The 20,867-nt window shown below is 42.6% G+C and overlaps 1 protein-coding gene and 1 long non-coding RNA gene across 2 annotated transcripts; one reads left to right on the plus strand and one right to left on the minus strand.

Moving 5' to 3' along the window:
* Positions 1–797: 797 nt before the first annotated feature.
* Positions 798–14,245, minus strand: LOC127570349 (uncharacterized). Its single transcript, XR_007956352.1, has 4 exons — positions 14,096–14,245; positions 10,344–10,653; positions 3,054–3,183; positions 798–987 (listed from the first exon to the last, which is right to left on the minus strand). It is a non-coding gene; the product is annotated as an uncharacterized LOC127570349 (long non-coding RNA).
* Positions 14,246–14,873: 628 nt separating this feature from the next.
* LOC127570633 (homeobox protein engrailed-2b-like) lies at positions 14,874–19,406 on the plus strand. The gene is made up of 2 exons (XM_052016375.1): positions 14,874–15,838; positions 18,670–19,406. The coding sequence occupies exons 1-2, from the start codon at positions 15,334–15,336 to the stop codon at positions 18,984–18,986; spliced, it is 822 nt and encodes a 273-aa protein (XP_051872335.1). The 5' UTR covers positions 14,874–15,333; the 3' UTR covers positions 18,987–19,406.
* The last annotated feature ends 1,461 nt before the right edge of the window (positions 19,407–20,867 follow it).

Raw genomic sequence — 20,867 nt, forward strand, 5'->3', positions numbered from 1 at the left:
GCTCCAGTTGTAGCCCAACTAGTAAGATAGACGCGGCTTCCTTGCTTTTCTACTCTGTGCTCCTATTTAAAAATCTGAAGGTCCCTTATACTTCCCTCACCACTCTCTCGGCATTCCTGCCAAGGATTTATGCAGAGTCTTTGTTCCTGCACATCACTGAGAATTGACAGAGGAATTAAACAAATACTGATAAATATATTTCCAGAGGATTCATAAAAAACTTCTCAGAAATACCGGAGAACCAGGGGTCCCTTGAGGCAAACGAGGAAGCAAAAGAAATTTGTATTATTAAGAAGTCTAGAGAGGTTAACAAGCCTGAATTCCCAAGGACATGATGATCTATATCTCAGAGATTCGAAAGAGATGGCTATGATAAGAGTGGGTGCTCTGGTCATTGTTATCCAGAATTCTATAGACTCAGGAATGATTCCTGCAGATTGGAGCTTAACAAATGTGACCCCACTATTTACCAAAGGAGGGAAAGAGAAAATAGGGAACTACCAACCCTTTAGTGACCATCAGCAATAGGGAAAACTATAATAAAGGATGTGATACCAATATATTTAGAAAATAATATTTTTGAACTGAGTCAACACAGAATTATGAAAGGAAAATCACATTTTACTGATCTATTGAAGCTATTTGAGGATATATTGGTATTGGTTTATTATTGTCACTTGTACCGAGGTACAGTGAAAAACTTGTCTTGCATACCAATCGTACAGGTCAATTCATTACACTGTGCAGTTACATTGAGTTAATACAGAGTGCATTGAGGTAGTACAGGTAAAAACAATAACAGTACAGAGTAAAGTGTCACAGCTACAGAGCAAGTGCAGTGCAGGTATACAATAAGGTGCAAGGTAGATTGTGAGGTCAAGAGTCCATCTCATTGTATAAGGGAACCATTCAATAGTCTTATCACAGTGGGGTAGAAGCTGTCCTTGAGCCTGGTGGTACGTGCCCTCAGGCTCCTGTATCTTCTACCTGATGGAAGAGGAGAGAGAATGACTCAGGAAACCAGTGGATGTAGTTTATTTGGATTTTCAAAATAAGATCCTACACAGGAGGTTCATGAACAAGATTAGGCACATGGAACAATGGGAAATGTACTGGCATGGATTGAGACTGGTTTAACAGGTGGATGACAAAGGGTAGAACTAAACAGATTCTTCTCAAGTTGCTAGGCTCTGACTAGTGGAGTAACATAGAGATCGGTGCTTGGGCCCCACCCATTCGCAATCTGTATCAACGATTTGGCTGAAGGGACTAAATTAACTGATGACCTGAAACTAAATGGGAGTGTGAGGAGTGATGAGAATGCCACAGAGGCATCCAGGCAAGCTACACGAGTAGCCAACAACCTAGAACATAGAACAGTACAGCACAGGAACAGGCCCTTCAGCCCTCGATGTCTGTGCTGAGCACGATGCCAAATTAAACTAAGTCCCTTCTGCCTGCACATGATCCATATCCCTCCATTCCCTGTTATTCAAGGCAGAGGAAAAATCTGACTTTATCCACTTTGGGAGACAGAAGCAGAAAACATAATATATTTTAAATGGTGAGAGATTAAGAAATGTTTATGTTCTTGGAGACCCGAATGAGGTCACACATAGGTCACTGAAAGCTAACCTGCAGGTATAGCAGGCTATGAAGAAGGTAAATAGTACATTGACCTTTATTGTAAGAGGATTTGAGTGCAAAAGTAGCGGTGTCTTACTACAATTAATTAGGGCATTGCTGAGACCGCACCTGGAATGTTGCGGACAGTTCTGGTCACCTTACCTCAAAAAATGTATCTGCAAAAGAGGGAGTGCGGTGAAGATTCACCTGACTGGTTCCTGGTCTGTCATTTGAGGAGAGATTAAGTAGGCTGGGCCTCTGTTCTCCAGAGTTTTGAAGAATGAGAGCTGATCTCAATGTCAAATACAAAATACTTAAAGGGCTGAACAGGATGGATGAGTGGAGGTATTTTTCCTGGCTGTGGACTCCAGAACTAGGGGTCCCAGAAATATAGAGACATTTCTTCACTTAGATGGCGGTGAATCTTTGAAAATCTTTATCCAAAAAGGCTGTAGAAGTTAAATCATGGAGGCATTCAAAACACTGGTAGATTTCTTGCCTGAGTCATTAATATGGATTGAAAAAGAGAGCGTGGACTGGATGAAAGGGAGAGCGAGCGCAGGAGTGTTTTAGCCAGAGCAATGCAGTTAGTGGACCCTGGTAAACATTAAACACAACAGTACAGAATTTGCTGATGGTTTTCCTAGCTTTCAACTAACATTTAAAATCCCTGCCACTGATTGATGTCACTCCTCCTAGATCTATAAAGTCCATGTAAGCTTTGAGGGGGATGGAGTAATTACCTGGCCTGACTTTTCAGTGTAATTGGCTTTAGGTGGGACTGCTGTGAGGCACCTTAACAGGTTCTGTATTGGAATTGGGTTTTTTTTCCTAAATTTTAAAATTCCACACACCTGTGGTTCATGACAATCCTGTAATCCTGCAGAGACTCTCGCTTCACACGGAGGAGTGGAGTATTGGAGATTTTTTAATAAGAAGTCTCTGGCTATGAATAGGGTAGGAAGCCCCCCGGGAAATTGATTGACAGGGCAGCCACGTCAATGACAGCTGACATCAAAGGGCCCGTGCTCTCCTGATGACGTCATGGCGGTCTTATCTCTACCCTTCGATCTCACGGTCTGGAGACCAATACCTCGCGAAGTCCTCCTGAAATGATTCAGTGTAGATGAAACCCTGGTAATTGACTGTGACAAACGAATAGTGACTGCAATTTTCTGCGTGTGAAGTTTACAGGAGTGACCTCAAGACCCTGCCAATAACCTCAGCCATTTAAGGTGCAACGCCACAGGCAAATCTGCAACATTTGCTTGTGCATTTGAATATTTTGAACCCTCATGCAACCTATTTATTCTCGCTGGGGAGAAATGCTAAACAGAACATGTCTAGAGAGAGGGAAAAAAAGGAATCGAAAATAAAGCGGTTTTTTTTCCGTTAAAAAAATTGTTCCATCAAATTACAAGACTGACCTCTGGGGTGCAACGAGCCGTTTCTGTGTCCACATTCCATTCTTATAACAAACTATCTGGCCGCTCGATAATCCACGAGTAATTAGCATAGCTGCAAACTCCGGGAGGTTTTTGGGAACTGAGGCCCGGCCTTTGGAATAAATGTTTGTTATAAATACTGTTTTTTTTAAATATAAGGAACTGTTGTTGATAATGAAATTTCCACAACCACCCCTCCCAAAATAAAAACATGTTCTGCCTGTTAAACCTCAACCTTGACTTGATCTGCCCTCAAAATGTTTGGAAAGCTGGCGCCTATGGTAATTAGGTTTATTGTAGCCCACAGCTGCGGCTGGAGGCGGTACAAAGGTATTGTCTTCCCCTGTAATGAGTATCTGAGAATTCATAATTGCGAAATATCTAGGATTAAAGCAAGTTAGAGGGATATTTAAGTGCTCTTGAGTTGTAGTTTAATGTTGCCGATGCAAATAGGAAGGGAGGGAAAAAATATTTAGAAATATGTTCAACAATCCGATAATCATCTTGATTTATTCCGGGACGTGTTTGTTTACTGCAAGTGTATGTATGAGGGGAAGAAGTGGACCTGGGTTTGGCTGAATTGGGAGGATTAAAATTCTCCAGAAAAGTGGGGACTTGCTGTTCTGCAGTGATAAAGGAGCACTGCGCAAAAATACGAATCAAATGAAAGGGAAATATGCCTTGTGGAACCGTGGAAGCCCGGATACGCGGCGGCGGTAACGTCAATTCGTGACTGGGTAGGAGAGGGTGGCGAGTAAAATCAACGGGGAAGGAAAGTGAGGATCCCACTCACAACAGCAAAATGGAAACAAAACAGGGTTTCTTCAGAAGAATGAGCAAATCGGGATGACCTTTCCCACAACAGAAGTTCTGAGTAACTGGGCCCACAAATAAAATGCGCACACCGTTGTAGTGTTTCCTCGGTCTTAAGAAAGTCGAGTGTTGGTGCATCTGGAAGTAAACACTGGCTGCAGGGTCAAAGTACTAGTCCAGTTTTGTTACATACCTTCTGTCCGGCATTAGAGACACTGAGTTCTTTCTTTCATCTATTATTAACGCTTCCGGTGCGAATATATACAAGTCAAGTTTATTAACATGGGTCTTTGGAAACTATTTTGTACAGAATTCAAATTCCAGACCTTTGTTGTCTATGAATCGATTTGTCATGCTGTCGATTTCCCAAAGCTGAGACTCGGCAGTGTCAAGTTTTTTGGTAGCAAGGTGCTTTAGTGTTTATGTGAACGCATTTCATCCCTTTTTTTTGTCCACTAGCCGGTGTTTTTCGGCCTTGTAGTAAACTTTATTCGTTATCAGTTATGGTTGTGCAAATATAAAAGTTTTAAAAATAACTTTTGCCTTTCTTCAACATTCGTAATTGTTGCAACAGCAAACGTTATTTCAAAATGTTTGTTCAGAACCTACCCACTTGCTCCTTATTTCAGCAGTGGTTTAGCGCGGCCGTGCAGATTCTAATATATCTAGCCTCCTAAAGTTAACTTTTGTGGCTTTCTATCATTCACAAGGGATGTCACGTCCGAGTTGTTCCGGTCTTTCATTTTGACCAGAATGAAGTTACTCATTAACCACCCAAACTAATATTGGGCGAAAAAGCGTTTTAGTGACTTCCAGAGAAGAAGATATAGACAACGCCATCCATATCCCAGAACAGGGTTCTGGGATATGTTGGTAATCAAGTATTCTAGATTTAGCTGCTCCAGCAATAAAACCGGCCAGAAATCCAAAAGATTTAGATGAAATAAAAAGATATGGGGAAATTGAAGGAAGGCAAAATGTTTCGGACAAGCGCAGTGGTTAGCCGGCACTTGGAAAAGGGACAGGTTTACTATTCTGGGGTGAGTTTCTCTCCAACTGAGCCAACCCAGAATATACTTTCTTCTTCAAGATTTACGTGGCAGTCCTGTTTGCAGTAAATGGATTACTGAAAGGTGGGAAACATCAACAGATGTGGCTTGATTTAGTGAACCCTGACCATTAACAAAAAATGATGACATTGAGTTCGTAATAATGGCACCGGGAGAAACTGTATTAAACCGCCCTCTTCAGAGTAAAGAGCAGGCCGCTTGACAAGATAAATCGGCTTTGCAGAGAGTCCCAAATCGCTTTCTGTAACAAACGGTCTGAGTTGTGCAACTAGTAGTGTGCATGGGGTTGATATACTGTTGGTATATGCGAATTTAAATGAATTAACTGTATTCTTTATAACCGTCCCATATATTACAATTAATTCCTTACAACGTCAGAGAACCCATTTGCTAATTCCCAAACTAGACCGCCGTACCCCGTCATGTTTCAGTCAACATGCGAAGTTGCTTTGCTTGGAACGTTGCCCTTTTGTGTTAGTGAATCTCCCCAGTCCTTTGCAACAAGAATATGTCATACTATATGCAGCTAGAGTCAGAAAACAAAATTCTTATGAATGAATGTGTCGACAGTGGCGTGTTTAAATCGGAAGCAGACATTCATTCATTGATGGGAAAGGTGCCCTGGACATTGTCCCTGCCACTAATACACTTTGCTTGTTTCTGTTGCCACATATTACATCATCATATCACAATTCTGTTTTGTTTATAAACGCTTCATTTTCTGGGTTACCGGAGATTTGCACTAACTTCACGTTCCGTGAAATAATGGCAACATCTACCCAAGGAAAGGCCAGCGGGACGATCAAATTAGCAATCTTCGTTATTGTCATTCAGTCCGCTCTTTGGAAATAATGTCCCGTGGAATCCACACGTGCATTTAATGAAAATATCACGAAAATGGCATTCTGAAAAAGTGGGCCAGGACGCCATTAATTTGAAAGACTAATGACTTCAAATTGTTTATCATCCTATTATACACCAGCACCAGCTATACAAAAGTTGAAAGCGGGATAAATGATCAGGCTCCGGCTGTCAATGAAGCCATTTTACTAAACGGTGTCTCCAAAGACAAGAACCATCATTCAATTAGGTTTATCTACAGGTCCTTAATTGCGTTTTAGGAGAGAGGAGTGTGTAATACACTACTGCAAAGGGCTCGATTAGGGGCTGCATGCACAATCCTGACGGCGCTTTTCAGAAAGGCCCATTCAGAGGGGATTTCTTCACGCCGTGGCGATCAGGCGGATTAAACAGTAATTAAAACCTGGAAATTATCTTTCGCAACATTTTTTCAAAGTGTCCACTCCGTTTAAGAGAGGGCCTCTGATGTTCACTTTACCATTTCAAAGAAATTGGTTCAAACTTTTTTTTTAAAAAAACAGCGACAAAAAAAGGGAGCGCTCAGCAGCGACCGAGCGCCGAATGAAATATCGATACTTGTTTTATTAAAATCCAATCAAATAACGACCCCTGCTCGCCAAAATAAAGATTTTAAACCAGCCACTGCATCAACTCCAAAACACAGCACCCTCAGCAATTCCTAAAATCTGACTGGATTTATTTATTTTAAATGTGCACAAATTGTCTGGTTTGTTCTACATTTTCTCGGGTTAAAGTTACAATATAATCGCCAATTGAGCATTTCTGATGAGTTTCCCAGTCATCTGATTGTGATTTCACGCGTTATTAGTGTGACTCCGGTTAAATAAAAAGTAATAGGTTGTCGAAACAGCGGAATGATTTAGATACGATCATTACAAGAATCCCACTTACGCCCTGGACAAGTTTACTTCTATTTTTATATATGAAGAGCTGAGAAATTTCGTATAATTGTCAGCTAGAGTGTCCATTGCAAGATAAAAGCAGATGTTTCACGCTTTAGATAGAGGCTGCATTTTAATAGAAATTGCGTCATCTGCTGGGCCCTCATAAGGGGTTTACAACGTGTGTCGTTAACAATACACGGCTCTGAGACTGCAGTAGACTCCGCACAGGGTTTTTTTAAACCAATATTTTAACCTCTCATCTACTCCCCACAATGACAAGAAGCCTTCGTTTTGTTTTTAATAAGTCACATTTTAAGGACATGACAGGCAATCCGGCTTTTTCAACTCTCATGTTTGGAGTTTGAAGATTCAGATTGTGACCTCTCGCATTGTGTTCTGGCTGCCGTTGCGCCAATTCATTGGACCACATCCTTGTAGTCGCACTGCTCTATGATCTATGGGCTGGCAACTTCAACGCCGTTCATTCATAAATACTTTTAAACGCGGAGACAAGTGTGACATCCCTGACCCTACGGCACTGAATTGCCAATGACATTCTGAATATAAACGCCTCCGACCCCAGATCCTAACGAGTGTATATCGAAATTTCTATATTGGAATTAACCACCTAAGTACAACATTGTCGCCATTTGCCCCGTTTGAGAAGTATTGATGGAGAACAGCTGGTCACTTTGTGGAATTTAGAATTGGAGGAAACGTTCAGCCCTTAAAGCAGCCGTGGGACAAGCGTATTAGCTGCCTATTCAAATAGACTCAACAGTGTGAAAAAAAATCTTGTGCTTCGGAAATTACAAGATCCTCTAACTTGAACGCTCAGACAAACATTTTTTTATAATTCAAGCGGAGTTGCTGTTTTATTTTTTTTATTTCCAGTTTACGTTTTCATATCCACAAATGAAAAGCCTCGATTCAGGCGCATATCTCTGCAACCGTGTCTGACAGTTTCAGCACTGATCGATTTTATATTTAGTCAGATTGATCCCCAAAAAAAGCACGGAATTGAAAAAAAGAAATAACCAAGAGAGGGGAGGGTGGGATTGGGAGGCAGGTGGGAGAGTTGGCCGGAAACTGGTGGGGGTGGGGAGATCTTGTCCAACATTCACCAACGAATGTGAGGCAGCGAGGCCGGCACATTTACAATTGATTAACTCTCTGGGTACAACCGGGCTCACGTGTTCTTCCCCCCACCACACACACACACACACACACACACACACACACACACACACACACACACACACACACACAAAGATAAAGCAAGTGGAAATGCAAATAAGCAGAGTAAAGCTTCAAACAATACTTTCAAACTGAGCACCTTGGCAGGGAACTGTTAGAATTACAACAGACTGTGCAGGAAACAAACAACGCTGTAATTGACTATGGTTCCAGAAGAAGAGATGGTTGGACAAGGAAGAGTCAAATATTGGACCAATATAGATTAAGCCCATATACTCCGCAAGTGGTGTAAAATGGTACCCTTTTCCCCCAAGCAAGCAAGCCTTTGTCCCTTTATTTATAACTGTCACCTCATGCCTGGTGGTAGATATCAGCACCCAAAAGTTAGCCACACTTAATCGCGGATTGATCGGGATTTAAAGGGGCCGCTCGAAAACAAAACTAACAATCGTAGAATGTGGGGGTTCAAATTGTCACATTAAATGAGGCCCATTTCTGCACCCCCTGTTAGAAGAAAATTATACCGACGTGAAAAGCCAAAGGAATTCGCTACTTTTTTTTAGGCTAAATACTCGAGCGGATCCTGTTTCCCTCGCCTGGGCCTACGTTAATACCCAGGATCGGATAGTGTTGCAGAATTTTACCGTCACAATATTCCTTGTTGTGTCTAGAAGGATTAGCAGCTCGGAAGTGAGAAAAGCCTTGAAATTCGAGGCAAGGAGAAAGACTGTGTTTCGAATTCTAAAGGAAAATAGTAAGATAAGGGTAAGAGATTGATGATAGATTCGGGTTAACCTTCTCTCCATCTGAGCGTGTATTGAGTGTGCACTTCCTCCACCGGTCGGCCGGTGTTCACCACATTTCTGTGCACTTACCCGATAACAGTTTATACCATGTTGACATGGTCACAGTTGTACAAATGCTACATTTTACCATTATGTTTTCAACGTCCTGATTTCATATGTTGTGATGTGATTTGCAACGGCGACCCGAAGTCATTAGTTAGCCATCCAAGTGATTTGAGAGACAGAGAGAGAGAGAGACAGAGACAGACAGAGAGAGAGAGAGTTTATTCGGTCTGAAATTAAACGCAAAGTTACTCTGCAAGTAACTCATGCCCTTGTTTTTGTTTAGCTCGGGTCTGGCCTGGTGCAATAATTCCCAAATTTCCAGCCACTGCCGTTTTAACTCCGGTTTGCAAAATGCTTAACAACGTGGGCCCTTATGATTCCAGAACTGGGAATGTTTCACACCTATTGAGGGATTAGCTTCGATATTCAACGCGTGTGTTTGTCCCGCTAAAATAATCCAATTTCTGACCAGCGTCCTCAAGCCCCGGCTGCGCAGTCTGAGGCCAGAGGAAACTGGCGTTTGTTAACCATATCTGTTTACCATTTGGGGTAAAACTAAAAAAGTTTGCATTTATCCTATGGAGATTCAGAGATCCAGGAACTATAAATTCCCCTTCCTTCCTCTCCCACCCACCCCACACCCCGGCCCTTGTGGGAAAGAGAAAACTGGGACCCATATCATTGCTTCAGACATTTCCCCTCAGGTAGTGCTTCCTCGCCTCTATCATCGCAACCCCTTCCTTGGATGGAAATATATGAAAGATAATTGAACTGATTGATTTGCAATGTTCCAAATTTGAAAGTTATGTTTCACTCCCGAACGATATGCCTGGACGTATTACTGGAACGTTGATTAGACTCCAAAGTACAGAAAATAGGAATGCTTCAGAATCTTTCACGAGTTTAAAATGCCAACCGATGCAGTAATAAGATGGCAGAAGGAGGTGTGGGTTAAGGAAGAACATCTGGTTCTTTTGGAAAACTTGAGGTTTGTATTTATGCAGCACTCAGTAAAACGTTGCAGTCACTCAGGAGACGAAAGTAGAAGGTGGGAGCCCCTCTTGAAATGTACAGAGTATTTAACCAAACTGGACCTAATTTACTATTTTACATAGGTGCGAACATTTTTTTCTAAAGTGTGGGGTGTGGGAATCTTAATAAGACAGTAATACAAAATGTGGCGCATGTTTTGATTTACGATGGACACTTTGATTGGTGTAAACCCTTCAGGGGTTAACATAATTACCCTTTAATACTTCATTGTCTTTCTGGTGTTTGTCATTAGCGCGCCCGTCACACGCCGTATACAGGAGAGATTTATTAGCAAATGTACTTTTCAGTTTGCATAAATTTAACCCTTAGAACACAATCCCGAAGAAGAATCAGCCAGGCTGCGAGCGTCACCAATCCTGGCTCAGAAGTGTCCAAAAAAAGACTTTCTGCATCTTGAGGCAAATTAACCGCCCTGTCAATGGCACGAAAATTCTACTGAACTCAGGACTGAGGAAGGAGCTGGGTGAATGGAGAGTACGTCCACAGAAATATTGTAAGTGGTTTAATTAAACATGAACTCACCGATATTCAACGGGCTCATACTGTTTGTGTGAAGGCACTGGGATTAATTTACCAGGTGTTACTAAAAGACAAAAAAAATACAGTTGTTGGGAAGAGCATGGACACATTAGCTGAATAAAATGTTAAATGGTAAACCCAGAGATATCCTAATTGTTCATTCGATCAGTTTCTTTCGCCCACTTTAGTGAACGTGCTGTGGCTGAATAAACAGTAGCTACACTCACAGATCTTCACTCCAATGTATGTTATCTCGTGTCTCCGAATATAGAATGCTGGTGGTGCTTTCAAGTCATCTTCAGTGACATTTGGTCTGAAACATAAAGTACCGGGTGAGTCCCTGAGCTCACCAGTAAGGCCAGAAGCACAGGAAGACACAAATTAAGTCTTGGTGTGCTTCCTACTTCACCCACTGCCTGATGTAGAAACAAAACAGAAGGTCATTTCAATACCTGTGAACTGGGTGTATCTGAGGTGTGGGGCTCTTTAGAATGTAGCAATTTGTTGGTTCATACTGTTGGCATTTGGTCTTCCTTTCACACTGATAAAAACACCTTCACTCTCGCAGAGCTAATTAATACTGTCGTTCTGCATTGAGAATAGTTTTCCAGCGGCGTATTAAACTGTGGGTTAACTTTAAAAATTGCAGCTGATGAGAGGATTCTCCTTCAATGGGGCAACGAGGCCTCGCCGTATAGTATATCCGCTCCCAATAAAGAGGGGTGGATAACGAACACGAATGAATATGGTCAGGAATGCATTACCTGAACGGGTGGTAGGTGCGGGCTCATCTGTGGCTTTGAAAAGTCAATTGGAGACATACCCGAAGCTTTAACATTTGTAAGGCTATTGTGGGAGAGTGTGAGACTGGGGCTGGCGGGATTGCTCTTCGAAGAGCTGGAGAGGACTCGATGGACCGAGTGGTCTCGGTCTACGCTGTTACGGTTTCGTGATTCGCTTTTTCTTTCCACCCTAAAGTTTTAAATCACATAATGAAGTGGAAGTGGGGAGGGGAATCCGGGCGCTTGTTATCGTTGGGGGGAAAAGGTGGAGGCCGTGGCAGCAAAGGGCGAGGAGTGAGCAGTCGATGGTTCCCTGCATTCCCATTGTCCTTTGAGCTGAATTGGAGTATAGGATTATCGGGCTATCACGGACCAGTGACAATCACAATGTAAGAATAGTCCCAACTAATTACTTTCATCTCCTCTGATTTTCTTCCCTTCTAAAAGCCTGCATTTCCTTAGCACCTTTCACGACCATGTGACACTCAAAAAACACTGTGTTGGGGCGGGGTGGAGGAAGAGGAGTGCAGGATGCGTCCATGACGATACAAATGAACAAAATTAAATTCACAAAACACATTGTGGCTGCTGGAGAGTTCATTTCAGACGTGGAACAGACTAGCCTCGGGTTCATTACAGTTTGCACAGTTCGTCCTTTCAACTAAACCGGTTGTATTGTGTGAGAAAAGTAATTGGAAGTTTTAGTTTTATTGCACTTTGATCATAAACAGGGACGGGCATTTTCCGTATTGATACGCATCGTGGCATATGTGGCATTTTTCTCTGCCTGTTCGTTAGAAACGTACGGGCTAATTTCCATAACAATTATAATGTTGATTTTAGCAAGTGCATGGAATGTATGCGAAGTTAGGTGGGGGGGGGGGGGGGGTGGGAGTGGCGGGAGGTGCACAGTCTGAACAAATGGGTCTCCAGCAACCACTCACTGGCTATTCTGCGCCAAGTACCTGTGGCAGATGCTGCTATATACTATACATGTGTTTGAAACAATATTTGTAGCAAAAATACCAATGATGACATTCTAGACTTCAGACATGTTCGGATATGGGGAATGTTCATATCTATGGATCACTGTGGATCATTAACACACCTGTCTTAGATTGAAACCTCATTTATGCAATGGGAAATAGAGAGGAATTATTTACTCTGAATGATTTTGGTATAAGGCGGGAAATGTTCTACTCCAAAAGATCTGTGTGTGTGTGTGTGTGTGTGTGTGTGTGTGTGTGTGTGTGTGTGTGTGTGTGTGTGTGTGTGTGTGTGTGTGTGTGTGTGCGCGCACGCGCGCGCGCGCGGTGGGGTGCGAGAGGGAAGGGGAGCGGGGATGGTGGGTGTAGAGAGTAGGTCCAACCAGGCAGGAGGTAATCGCCAGCTTCGGGTCAATGGTGGGGGAGGGAGGTAAATAAAGTTTGCTCTGAATACATGCACGTTTGCTGGCGAGAGCGGGAGAAGCCAAAACTGTTCACAGACAAAACAAAACCTGTCCGGACATCAGTGGAAGGCACCAGCAACGACAACACGATCGCCGTTCAAAACCACGACTGAGCACTGGTTTGAAATTCATAATTCATATCTTGTTCATGCATAATTGTTTATAAAACGTCTGATGTCCAGATATCTCAAAGTATCGTCTAATCGGTGTTCCTAAACTGTTGCCTACAAGAAGCCCTCACATTATTTCGTTCCCACCGAAAGGTTAAACCCCATCTAAAGGCGAGGCATTATTTTAAGTCCATTTAACCCGATTGAACCTATAACTTGTTTCAACTAGTGAAGACCCGCAAGGAAAATAGCTAATAGCTAAACACCTTGCAACAACATTCTGGGGCCTTAATTACGGGTATTAACACGCCAGATCAGCTCTAGAATCGCTAACTGCTTGGCGGAGTCACTCTAATCGGCTTTCATAGTTTCTGTGAGCGCGGTGAATCTGCCGCAATCCGGCTCACCGCGTGCAACACCAGAAAAAAAATCTTGGTAAAAAAAATAATCGGCTGCTTAAAGATTTCTTACAAACTTTGGCGTTGCCGACGCCTCCCATCTGCAGAAACGTAAACATGAGAATGTAAGTGGGGATGTGTTGGTGGGGGTTGGGGAGAGTTGCAAATAGGCTAAAAAAGCATTCTAAATGATTACTTCGCCGTTTTAATTTGAGGATCATAAACACACGGGGAAAGTTTCACCGGATCGGTTGTGTTTTTTTTCTCTTTCTCTCTGGCGTCTCTTTGGTTGGAAGATTGCGCCAAAGCCAGTTGGCGTTGCAACACCACGGATAGTTATTGTGTGTCAGTTAGACCGTCGCATTACGTCCCTGGGGTGGGGGGAGGGGAAGGGGAAGGAGGGGGGGGGGTGGTCACCGACCGATTTCAGTTCTCCTGCCGCCCCGGCCCCCCGCTCTACCCCCTTCCCACAGCCGCACGCCACCTTCCGATTGAGTGTGTGCCGCGGGATGCGGACTGAGGAATCGGACGTGCGAAAAAACATACACAAAGCGGGGCAGCATCTCCCTCGGTTAAAAAAAAACCTCCTTTCCACCTCGGCGGCTGTCCTGCAACTTCTGAAGGATTCCCGACTGAAGCCAGCCCCTGATTCCCGGCGAAAGAGGGGGGGGGGGGGGAAGAGTGGAGGTGGAATGTGGATGTTTTACCCAAAGCTGCAGAGCGCTCGATTATTCCTAGTTCTAGTGACTCCCACAGTCCGATTTTCAGGCGTCGGGCTCCTAAGTAAGGCACCGGAGTCTAACCCGAAATAACCCGGCCAGTTGCGGTCGGATGCTCCTTTGCTTTGTCTTTCCCGCTGCGGACCAACAAATGAAGTAAATATCACACGAGTTTGCGGCAGAGAGAGAGACCCTTCTTTGAAGCGGGACCGTTTAATGAATTGTGACTTCCAAGGGCCATGAATGAGTCTAGTCCGGGTCCAGGTTTCCCACCCTGTTACTATGAAACATCTTACCTTGAAGACTTGGCATTGCTACTGAATTTCTAAGGTTTGAAAGGAAGCCAGATTAAATCACCTATGCAATTTCAAATCCGCCTTTCCAAAGCCAGTGGAGTGATTGGGAAACCCACACTGAAATTAAAGCTTTCAATGGACAAGAGAAATAACTGTCCTGTCCGCCTCCCTCCCTCTCATCTCTTCCCCCCATCGCTTTGTGCTTTACCCAATCAAATATTATTTGTGTAATAATAGGGCGAAGGATTGTGGGTAGGTGCACAGAGAAAAAAAGATTTCTATTGTACAGAGGGTATTAGGGGAAAAAAGGTCACAGTAAAATGTATGAGTTTTTTTTGTTCTAATTGGCTGGAGGTGAAAATGACTGATGAATTAAAGCGCTGGCGTGTGCTGGGTGTTTGTGGGAGCCTTTTTCCGGTGCGGGTTATGCCTTGGAGGAGAGATTCTACAGCTTTAAATAAGGGAGAGGGGGGGAGATGGGAGTTACGCGGCGTTGTCATCTAATCAAAGTCTCATCGTCATGTGGTGAATCTCCTCCCCGTTTATTGGACGGAGGCACGTGTCTAGGATCCCGGGGACCCGCGTCACGTGACCGCCTCTATTAAAAAAAGAACAAAAATCCAGCGCACTGAAAGTATTTCTGATCAGTTAGCGGCTCTCTTTAATTTTTATTCCCTGTCTAAGACTGTGTGTGTGTGTGTGCAGTGTGTGTGTGTATGTGTGTGTGTGTGTATGTGTGCGTATGTGTGTATGTGTGTGTCAGTGTGTTTGTGTGCATATGTGTGTGTGAATGACGAGAAAGAGAGAGAGAGAGAGAGAGAGAGAGACTGTCTCCCCCATGCTGCTGCCCAAGTAGAGGGTGAGCGGCAGGTTGGGGTAGGGAGGGGGAGGAGGAGAGAGACAAGAGCCTTGAAAAGTGAAGGCTGCTGATTAAATGTGAACCATGGATACCTGAGTGTGGAACTGAGACAAGGCAAAGTATGATTATCCGCACCTAAACCAAACGGGCAAAAGGGAATCAGACGGGGGAGGAGGGAGACGGTAAAGGCGGAGAGATTGATGCTGGCAAGATATTAAAGGAGAAACGTTTGGGGAGAACTAAAAGGCAAGATCTGGGTTCTCTCTCTCTCTCTCTCTCTCCTCAAACCAAGTTGGATATCGTTGCACACTGAGTGGGTGAAGGATAAAGAGAGTGGGGAAAGGGGACGGGGACTACAGTTCCGAAGCGTTCACACATTATGGAAGAAAATGATCAAAATAATCATCCAGTGGACAATCAGGAGTCGAGCAACGAGTCTAACCGAGCCATCATGCCGCTTCTCCAGGCGCCGGGCAACCAGCTCCCTCACCGGATCACCAACTTTTTCATCGACAACATCTTACGGCCGGACTTCGGCAAGAGGAAAGACGGCCACCGCGACCAGAACCACGTCCCTGGGAGAGAGAACGTCAGCCCGTCGGCTGTGGTGTCCGGCCAGAGCGGAGGCAGTCCGCCCGGGGTGGGAGGAGGAGGCGGCGGTGGTGTCGGCGGAGGAGGAGGAGGAGGAGCTCCACCCAGCCCCTCTGGCCCGGCCAAGAAACGAGATGTGGCGGGAGAAGGAGCGCTGAGGAACGGCGAGAGCGCCGAGCAGTCCCAGAGCTCGGATTCCGACAGCTCCCACAGCAGCAGCAACGCAGTTTCCCAACCCATGCTTTGGCCTGCGTGGGTTTACTGCACCAGATACTCGGACAGGCCTTCTTCAGGTGAGGGAACACAGAAATAAAACCACTCTCCATGTCAGGTTTATATTGGAAAAGGGCTTGTGTTAGACTTTGGAAGGCAGATAATAAAGGGCTTAAAATAACAGAATCATCAGTTAATTTAATTTTGCAAACGTGAAAACATAAACTAAATATAGACTGACTTAGGATAGCTTTCCTTGTGACATATTTCACAGGAATGTTCTATATTCCAGTAAATCAAAAGTTTCCCAAAATAGATAATAACACAGCGATGGCCTTGAAATGTTTCCTGGATGGTTCTCGGAACGTGTGTTGTTTTCTGTAATAACAAAAGACTGATCTTCACACACGTGGGATCCACATAACAGACATCAGTCTTTAAAATATAAAATCTTTATGTTTAGCCGAATCGAAACTCTAGATTTTTTTTCAGGAAGGGGAGTGGATGCGGAACGCACTCAACTCTCTACTTAACATACTTTGAATCGAGTCGAACTCAGTATCGGCTTCACTGTTTCCCGGTAAATCTAAAGGTCACATTTCCAAGTTGGGAGGGATTGCAGGCACGGGAACTGTCTGAAAGCATTGACACGATGAACGAGTCTCTTCTGTTTCCTGGGGCGCGTTTTGGTGCTAACATTTTTCAATAGCGCGCCTATAGGGTAAATTATCTCAAGAGCTATTGTTTGAAAGAAAGCCCCATCCATTGTTAGAATAAAATGGACGATAATTTCGAGTTTCATGTCTAAAAACAAGGTGGATTTTTTAAGGAGAAATATGTCTGATTATTATTACTAAAACGCTCACGATGCACTCCATCGCTCTTGTAAGCCTCTTTGTTGACTAGTATTTAGCATATTTTTGTCAGCGAAGTAGGCCTCTCTATATTCGATCGGCTTCAGACTTGCGGTTTACGAGGAGGGAATACACGAGAGAGGAATTGGCAAAGAGTACTACAACACACGCAGTAAAATAACCCTCAACATATTGTGTGGAAATCAGATTTTGAAATTTCGTAACGCAGAAATTGCAACTTCAGCCCTCGAAAGACACGACCAATAATTCACCGGATTTTCTGAGAATATATAAACATCATTGCACGTTTTATTTGGGGGAGTTGATTCTGGGGAGGAACAACATCAAATAACATGTTTAATCCATCCCAAACTTAGATTATCACAAGCCTTTTTGAAAAATAAAACGTAATAACTAGAGAGAGGCTTTGAAATATAGACGATTATAGAGTTAGTTTGGTCTGGTGGAAACTATGTTTGCTTTTTGATTTTTCGATCCATATTTTATTTTAATCAAGCAATTGTGTGCAGTTGTGTCCAGTAGAATGTTAGGTATCACACTTTATGAGGAGCTGAGCGGTGGGGGGGGGGGGGAGTGCATTAAAAATTTAACTGGCCTTATACCCGCTGGTCGAATTGCAGCCACGCTCACAGTCCCCCTGCCCTCTGGACCGTCGCACTTTCTTCGAACGCTGATCAAAGATTTACTGCTTCAGATAACGCTTACAATTTACCAATAAATAGGTGTCGACCTCCTCCCCCTTCCCCCTCAAGTCATATTTTTAAAAACGTATTTTTCTTCGCAAGAATACTTGGGAGATAAAGTTGTGTATTTGCGACCTACAGATACTGATTGTGCATCAGGCGTTTGTTTGTATTTTACTTCCAGTATTTTTTAAAAATATACTGACAACTTTCAGGCCCCAGGGTCAGAGAGAAAGAGTGGTTCTTCTGCTATTATTGCATAACCTTTATTTTATTATATATTTAAAGTTTGTTGTTGTGCTGGCGCGACTAAAAGACTGCTTATTAATTCAGAGTTTTTAAAAGTTTTTTTTCACCTTTCTATTTTCATGACACTTTTTGGACAAGTAATAATTTATCATGTTTTTATCCTGGTTTATCAAATGTGGCTCACAAACTTTGCATTGCACGTCGCCACATACGACAGTTGCTGCAAAATGACTGCAATTATTTTATAAAGGACGAGTCCATTACCGCACGAAACCTCACATGTTCTCAGTCTAACCACCACCATTGAACGTCACATAGTGAGGGTGTGAGTGTGCAACTCTCGGCAAATATTTTGTCCTTTTCTCGTAACTTTAGGAGTTGCGTGTGGAGGCAAATATGCCCCATTGTGTTCAGTTTCGGACTCGATATATTGCAGTCCCTTATGCTCCCTGCTATAATCGGAAGTCTATCAAATGGAGGGTCAATAAATCAGCGGAAACATTGCCCTAATTGCAGTGTTGCGGGATATTTAGAAGTTTGGAAAGCTGTGTAATCTAGAAATAGAGAGGGAGGGAGATACACGAGCAATTCCAACTTCGGAGGCTAATTGTAAAGATGCAGACAATTGTTATCACCCAGTCTGTATTTAAGTAAGTTATGGATCGCGCCTCTATGCACTTGCTGTGAATTATATCGTACTGAACACATACAAAAATTTCATTTTTTTGCAATTCTACTGCAAATTTTCAAGCCACAACCAAACTCGCTGATGTAAACCATCCTATAATGTACTTCCTGAAATGTACATTTGTGCGTTGTTTGGTAGAAATATTTACATGTTAAAATTACTAATAGAATAGGCAGAAATTGTCAATGATTAATCATTGCTCGAGAGCTGAGAAACCGTTTATAGTTTTAAGTTTTGGTTTATTGTTCCAAGAAACAAAACTGTCACGAGGGAGAATAAAATGGCACCTATGTCCGTGCCCGTGTCTTTCCTACAACAGTATTTTTTAATCGACAGATTGGGTTTTGTTTGATTTTGCCATTTAAACTAAAACCCCACTGCGTTTTTTGTAACACTGCATTTCATTTTCACTTTAGGTCCCAGGTCCCGCAAACCAAAGAAAAAGACTCCCAATAAAGAGGACAAGCGACCCAGGACAGCGTTCACTGCCGAGCAATTGCAGAGACTGAAAGCCGAGTTTCAGACTAACCGCTACCTAACCGAGCAACGCCGACAGAGCTTGGCTCACGAACTCAGTCTCAACGAATCCCAAATCAAAATCTGGTTTCAGAATAAGCGAGCCAAAATCAAGAAAGCTAGCGGATCAAAGAACACACTGGCACTCCATTTAATGGCGCAAGGACTGTATAACCATTCCAGTACGGGGAAAGAAGACAAGGACGAGAGTGAATAGCAAAGATTTAACAAAAGTGCGAAAAAATACAATGCAATAATATAAATCAAAATAAAGGGCCAGTGTATTGAGAAAGAGAGAAAAAAAGATACCAGCATAGTTTTTAAAAGAAATGAAATTGTATGAGATATTATTCCGCAATATTCTGTGTATATAATTCAGGTAAGGTGTTGTAAAAAGAACTGAAATATTTCAATATATGATGAGATATTGTTTCTGGGATTTCAGAAGCTACTTTTTTTTGCCGTGGATATTGTTTGTTGGTCGCATTTTCTACCAGGCGTCGACTGGATGCTGCAGGCGCTCGGTGAACAGACTAACGTGAAATTTAAACCAACCTGCTGAAGTCCAAAGAATTTTCCTGCTGTTGTTTTACAGAAAAAAATGTTAAATTAAATAAATATCAAATGTTTGATTCTACTACAAGGTTTACAGCTTTTTGAGATTATTTTTCCTTTAAAAAACAAAGAACTAAAGGTGAGGCAAAATACACTCGAGCGTCACATCAACTGTTTTAGATTATTAATTTCGGAAAGGGGAGCCTTTTCAATGCAAGGGACTTAACTGATGCTCGGATAATTACGTTGTGAGGGACGGTCAAATTTTGTTAACTGTGAAATTTTATAAATTATTCTCTGGGCGTGATGAAAGATACTAAGGCGCGGTGAATGAAACGAGACAACTTTCATTGACGCGTTTGTTTTGGTGAGAAGTGTTGAGTATTTTTAATGTGTTATGGAGTTGGGACGTTGCAAGCATTCGACGAAACTCTGGAAACAACAGCCAAGATAAAATGAAACTATTTTCATTCTCTTTTTTTCAAAAAATTAAGCGGAGTGGGTGGTTGTGGGGTGGGGGGAAGATGGTTGGGTTAAAAGTGTTCAGCCGACTGTCTTCCGCCTCTGGAGCGCCTTCCTGCGGCAGATGGAGAGGTGGGGGAATGAATGTCTCAAAATGTCAAGTTCAACTAAGAACTTGATTCACAATGCAATCGACCAGAAACCTCTCTAACTGTTATTGTAAACAGTGAATTTAAAATTCTTTAGATATTTCATATTTTGGATCCGGGCATTGCTGTTGAATGTACATTTTTTTTGGATTAAACACACACTAAGTCACAAATAACACGAAAGGCGCCACTTACTTTGCAACTGCAGATGACGAACTGGAACGTGGAGAATATTTTTTTTCTCTTGTGTCCGGGTGCCAGTGCGTTTGTTCTCTCCAATTTAAAGGCAGCAATTTCAAGACTGGGCTGTAAAAAACAGCAGCCCATTCTTGTTCATTCTCCAACCTAAAATCCGACGGGAATCAAAGCCTCACGGAAATACAATTTCTGCGGCTTTGCCCACGTGTTCTGCAGCCTGTCTTTCACCAAAAAAGTGCAGCGTAATTTTTGCTGTAATTTTCAACACCTATAGAGAGCGTCCTTTCTTTGCAAAAAATATTATTGTCGTATTCCTTGCTAGTTTCAATGCGCTGAACCCGGAAAATGTATCACAAGGACATATTCTCTGATAAAATTATCTTCAATAATGTAAAGTATCGAAAGGAAAAAGTAGTCTTCCGAATACATTTGCTAATGTCTTGTCACAGAATTATCCTAACATTAACAATTATGCAATACCTCTTATCCAAAGATGCAACCGGTTTAATTATGTGGAATCGACTCTTGTTTACTTTAGGAAGTTAAATATAACTTAACTTTGCTTGTAACTGATATAAACCGGTAGCATAAATTATGGATCTTCTAATTTCAACATCGCACCTCATTATTTTAGTTTCGTGAAATCAGCTAAATATAATACACACATGCGTTGTAAATATCTGCATCCTTTGCGTATTTATTTTAAATAGTTGATTTTCCATGCAACCGGCGTG

Source organism: Pristis pectinata, chromosome 5 (assembly GCF_009764475.1).
Source record: "Pristis pectinata isolate sPriPec2 chromosome 5, sPriPec2.1.pri, whole genome shotgun sequence".
NCBI lineage: Eukaryota > Metazoa > Chordata > Chondrichthyes > Rhinopristiformes > Pristidae > Pristis > Pristis pectinata.

Excerpts from the sequence above, each read along its gene's own strand:
- LOC127570633 (XM_052016375.1), top strand. The coding sequence starts at position 15,334 with ATGGAAGAAAATGATCAAAATAATCATCCAGTGGACAATCAGGAGTCG. Across the intron at positions 15,839-18,669 it reads CTCGGACAGGCCTTCTTCAG|GTCCCAGGTCCCGCAAACCA; the intron begins GTGAGGGAACAC and ends TTTTCACTTTAG.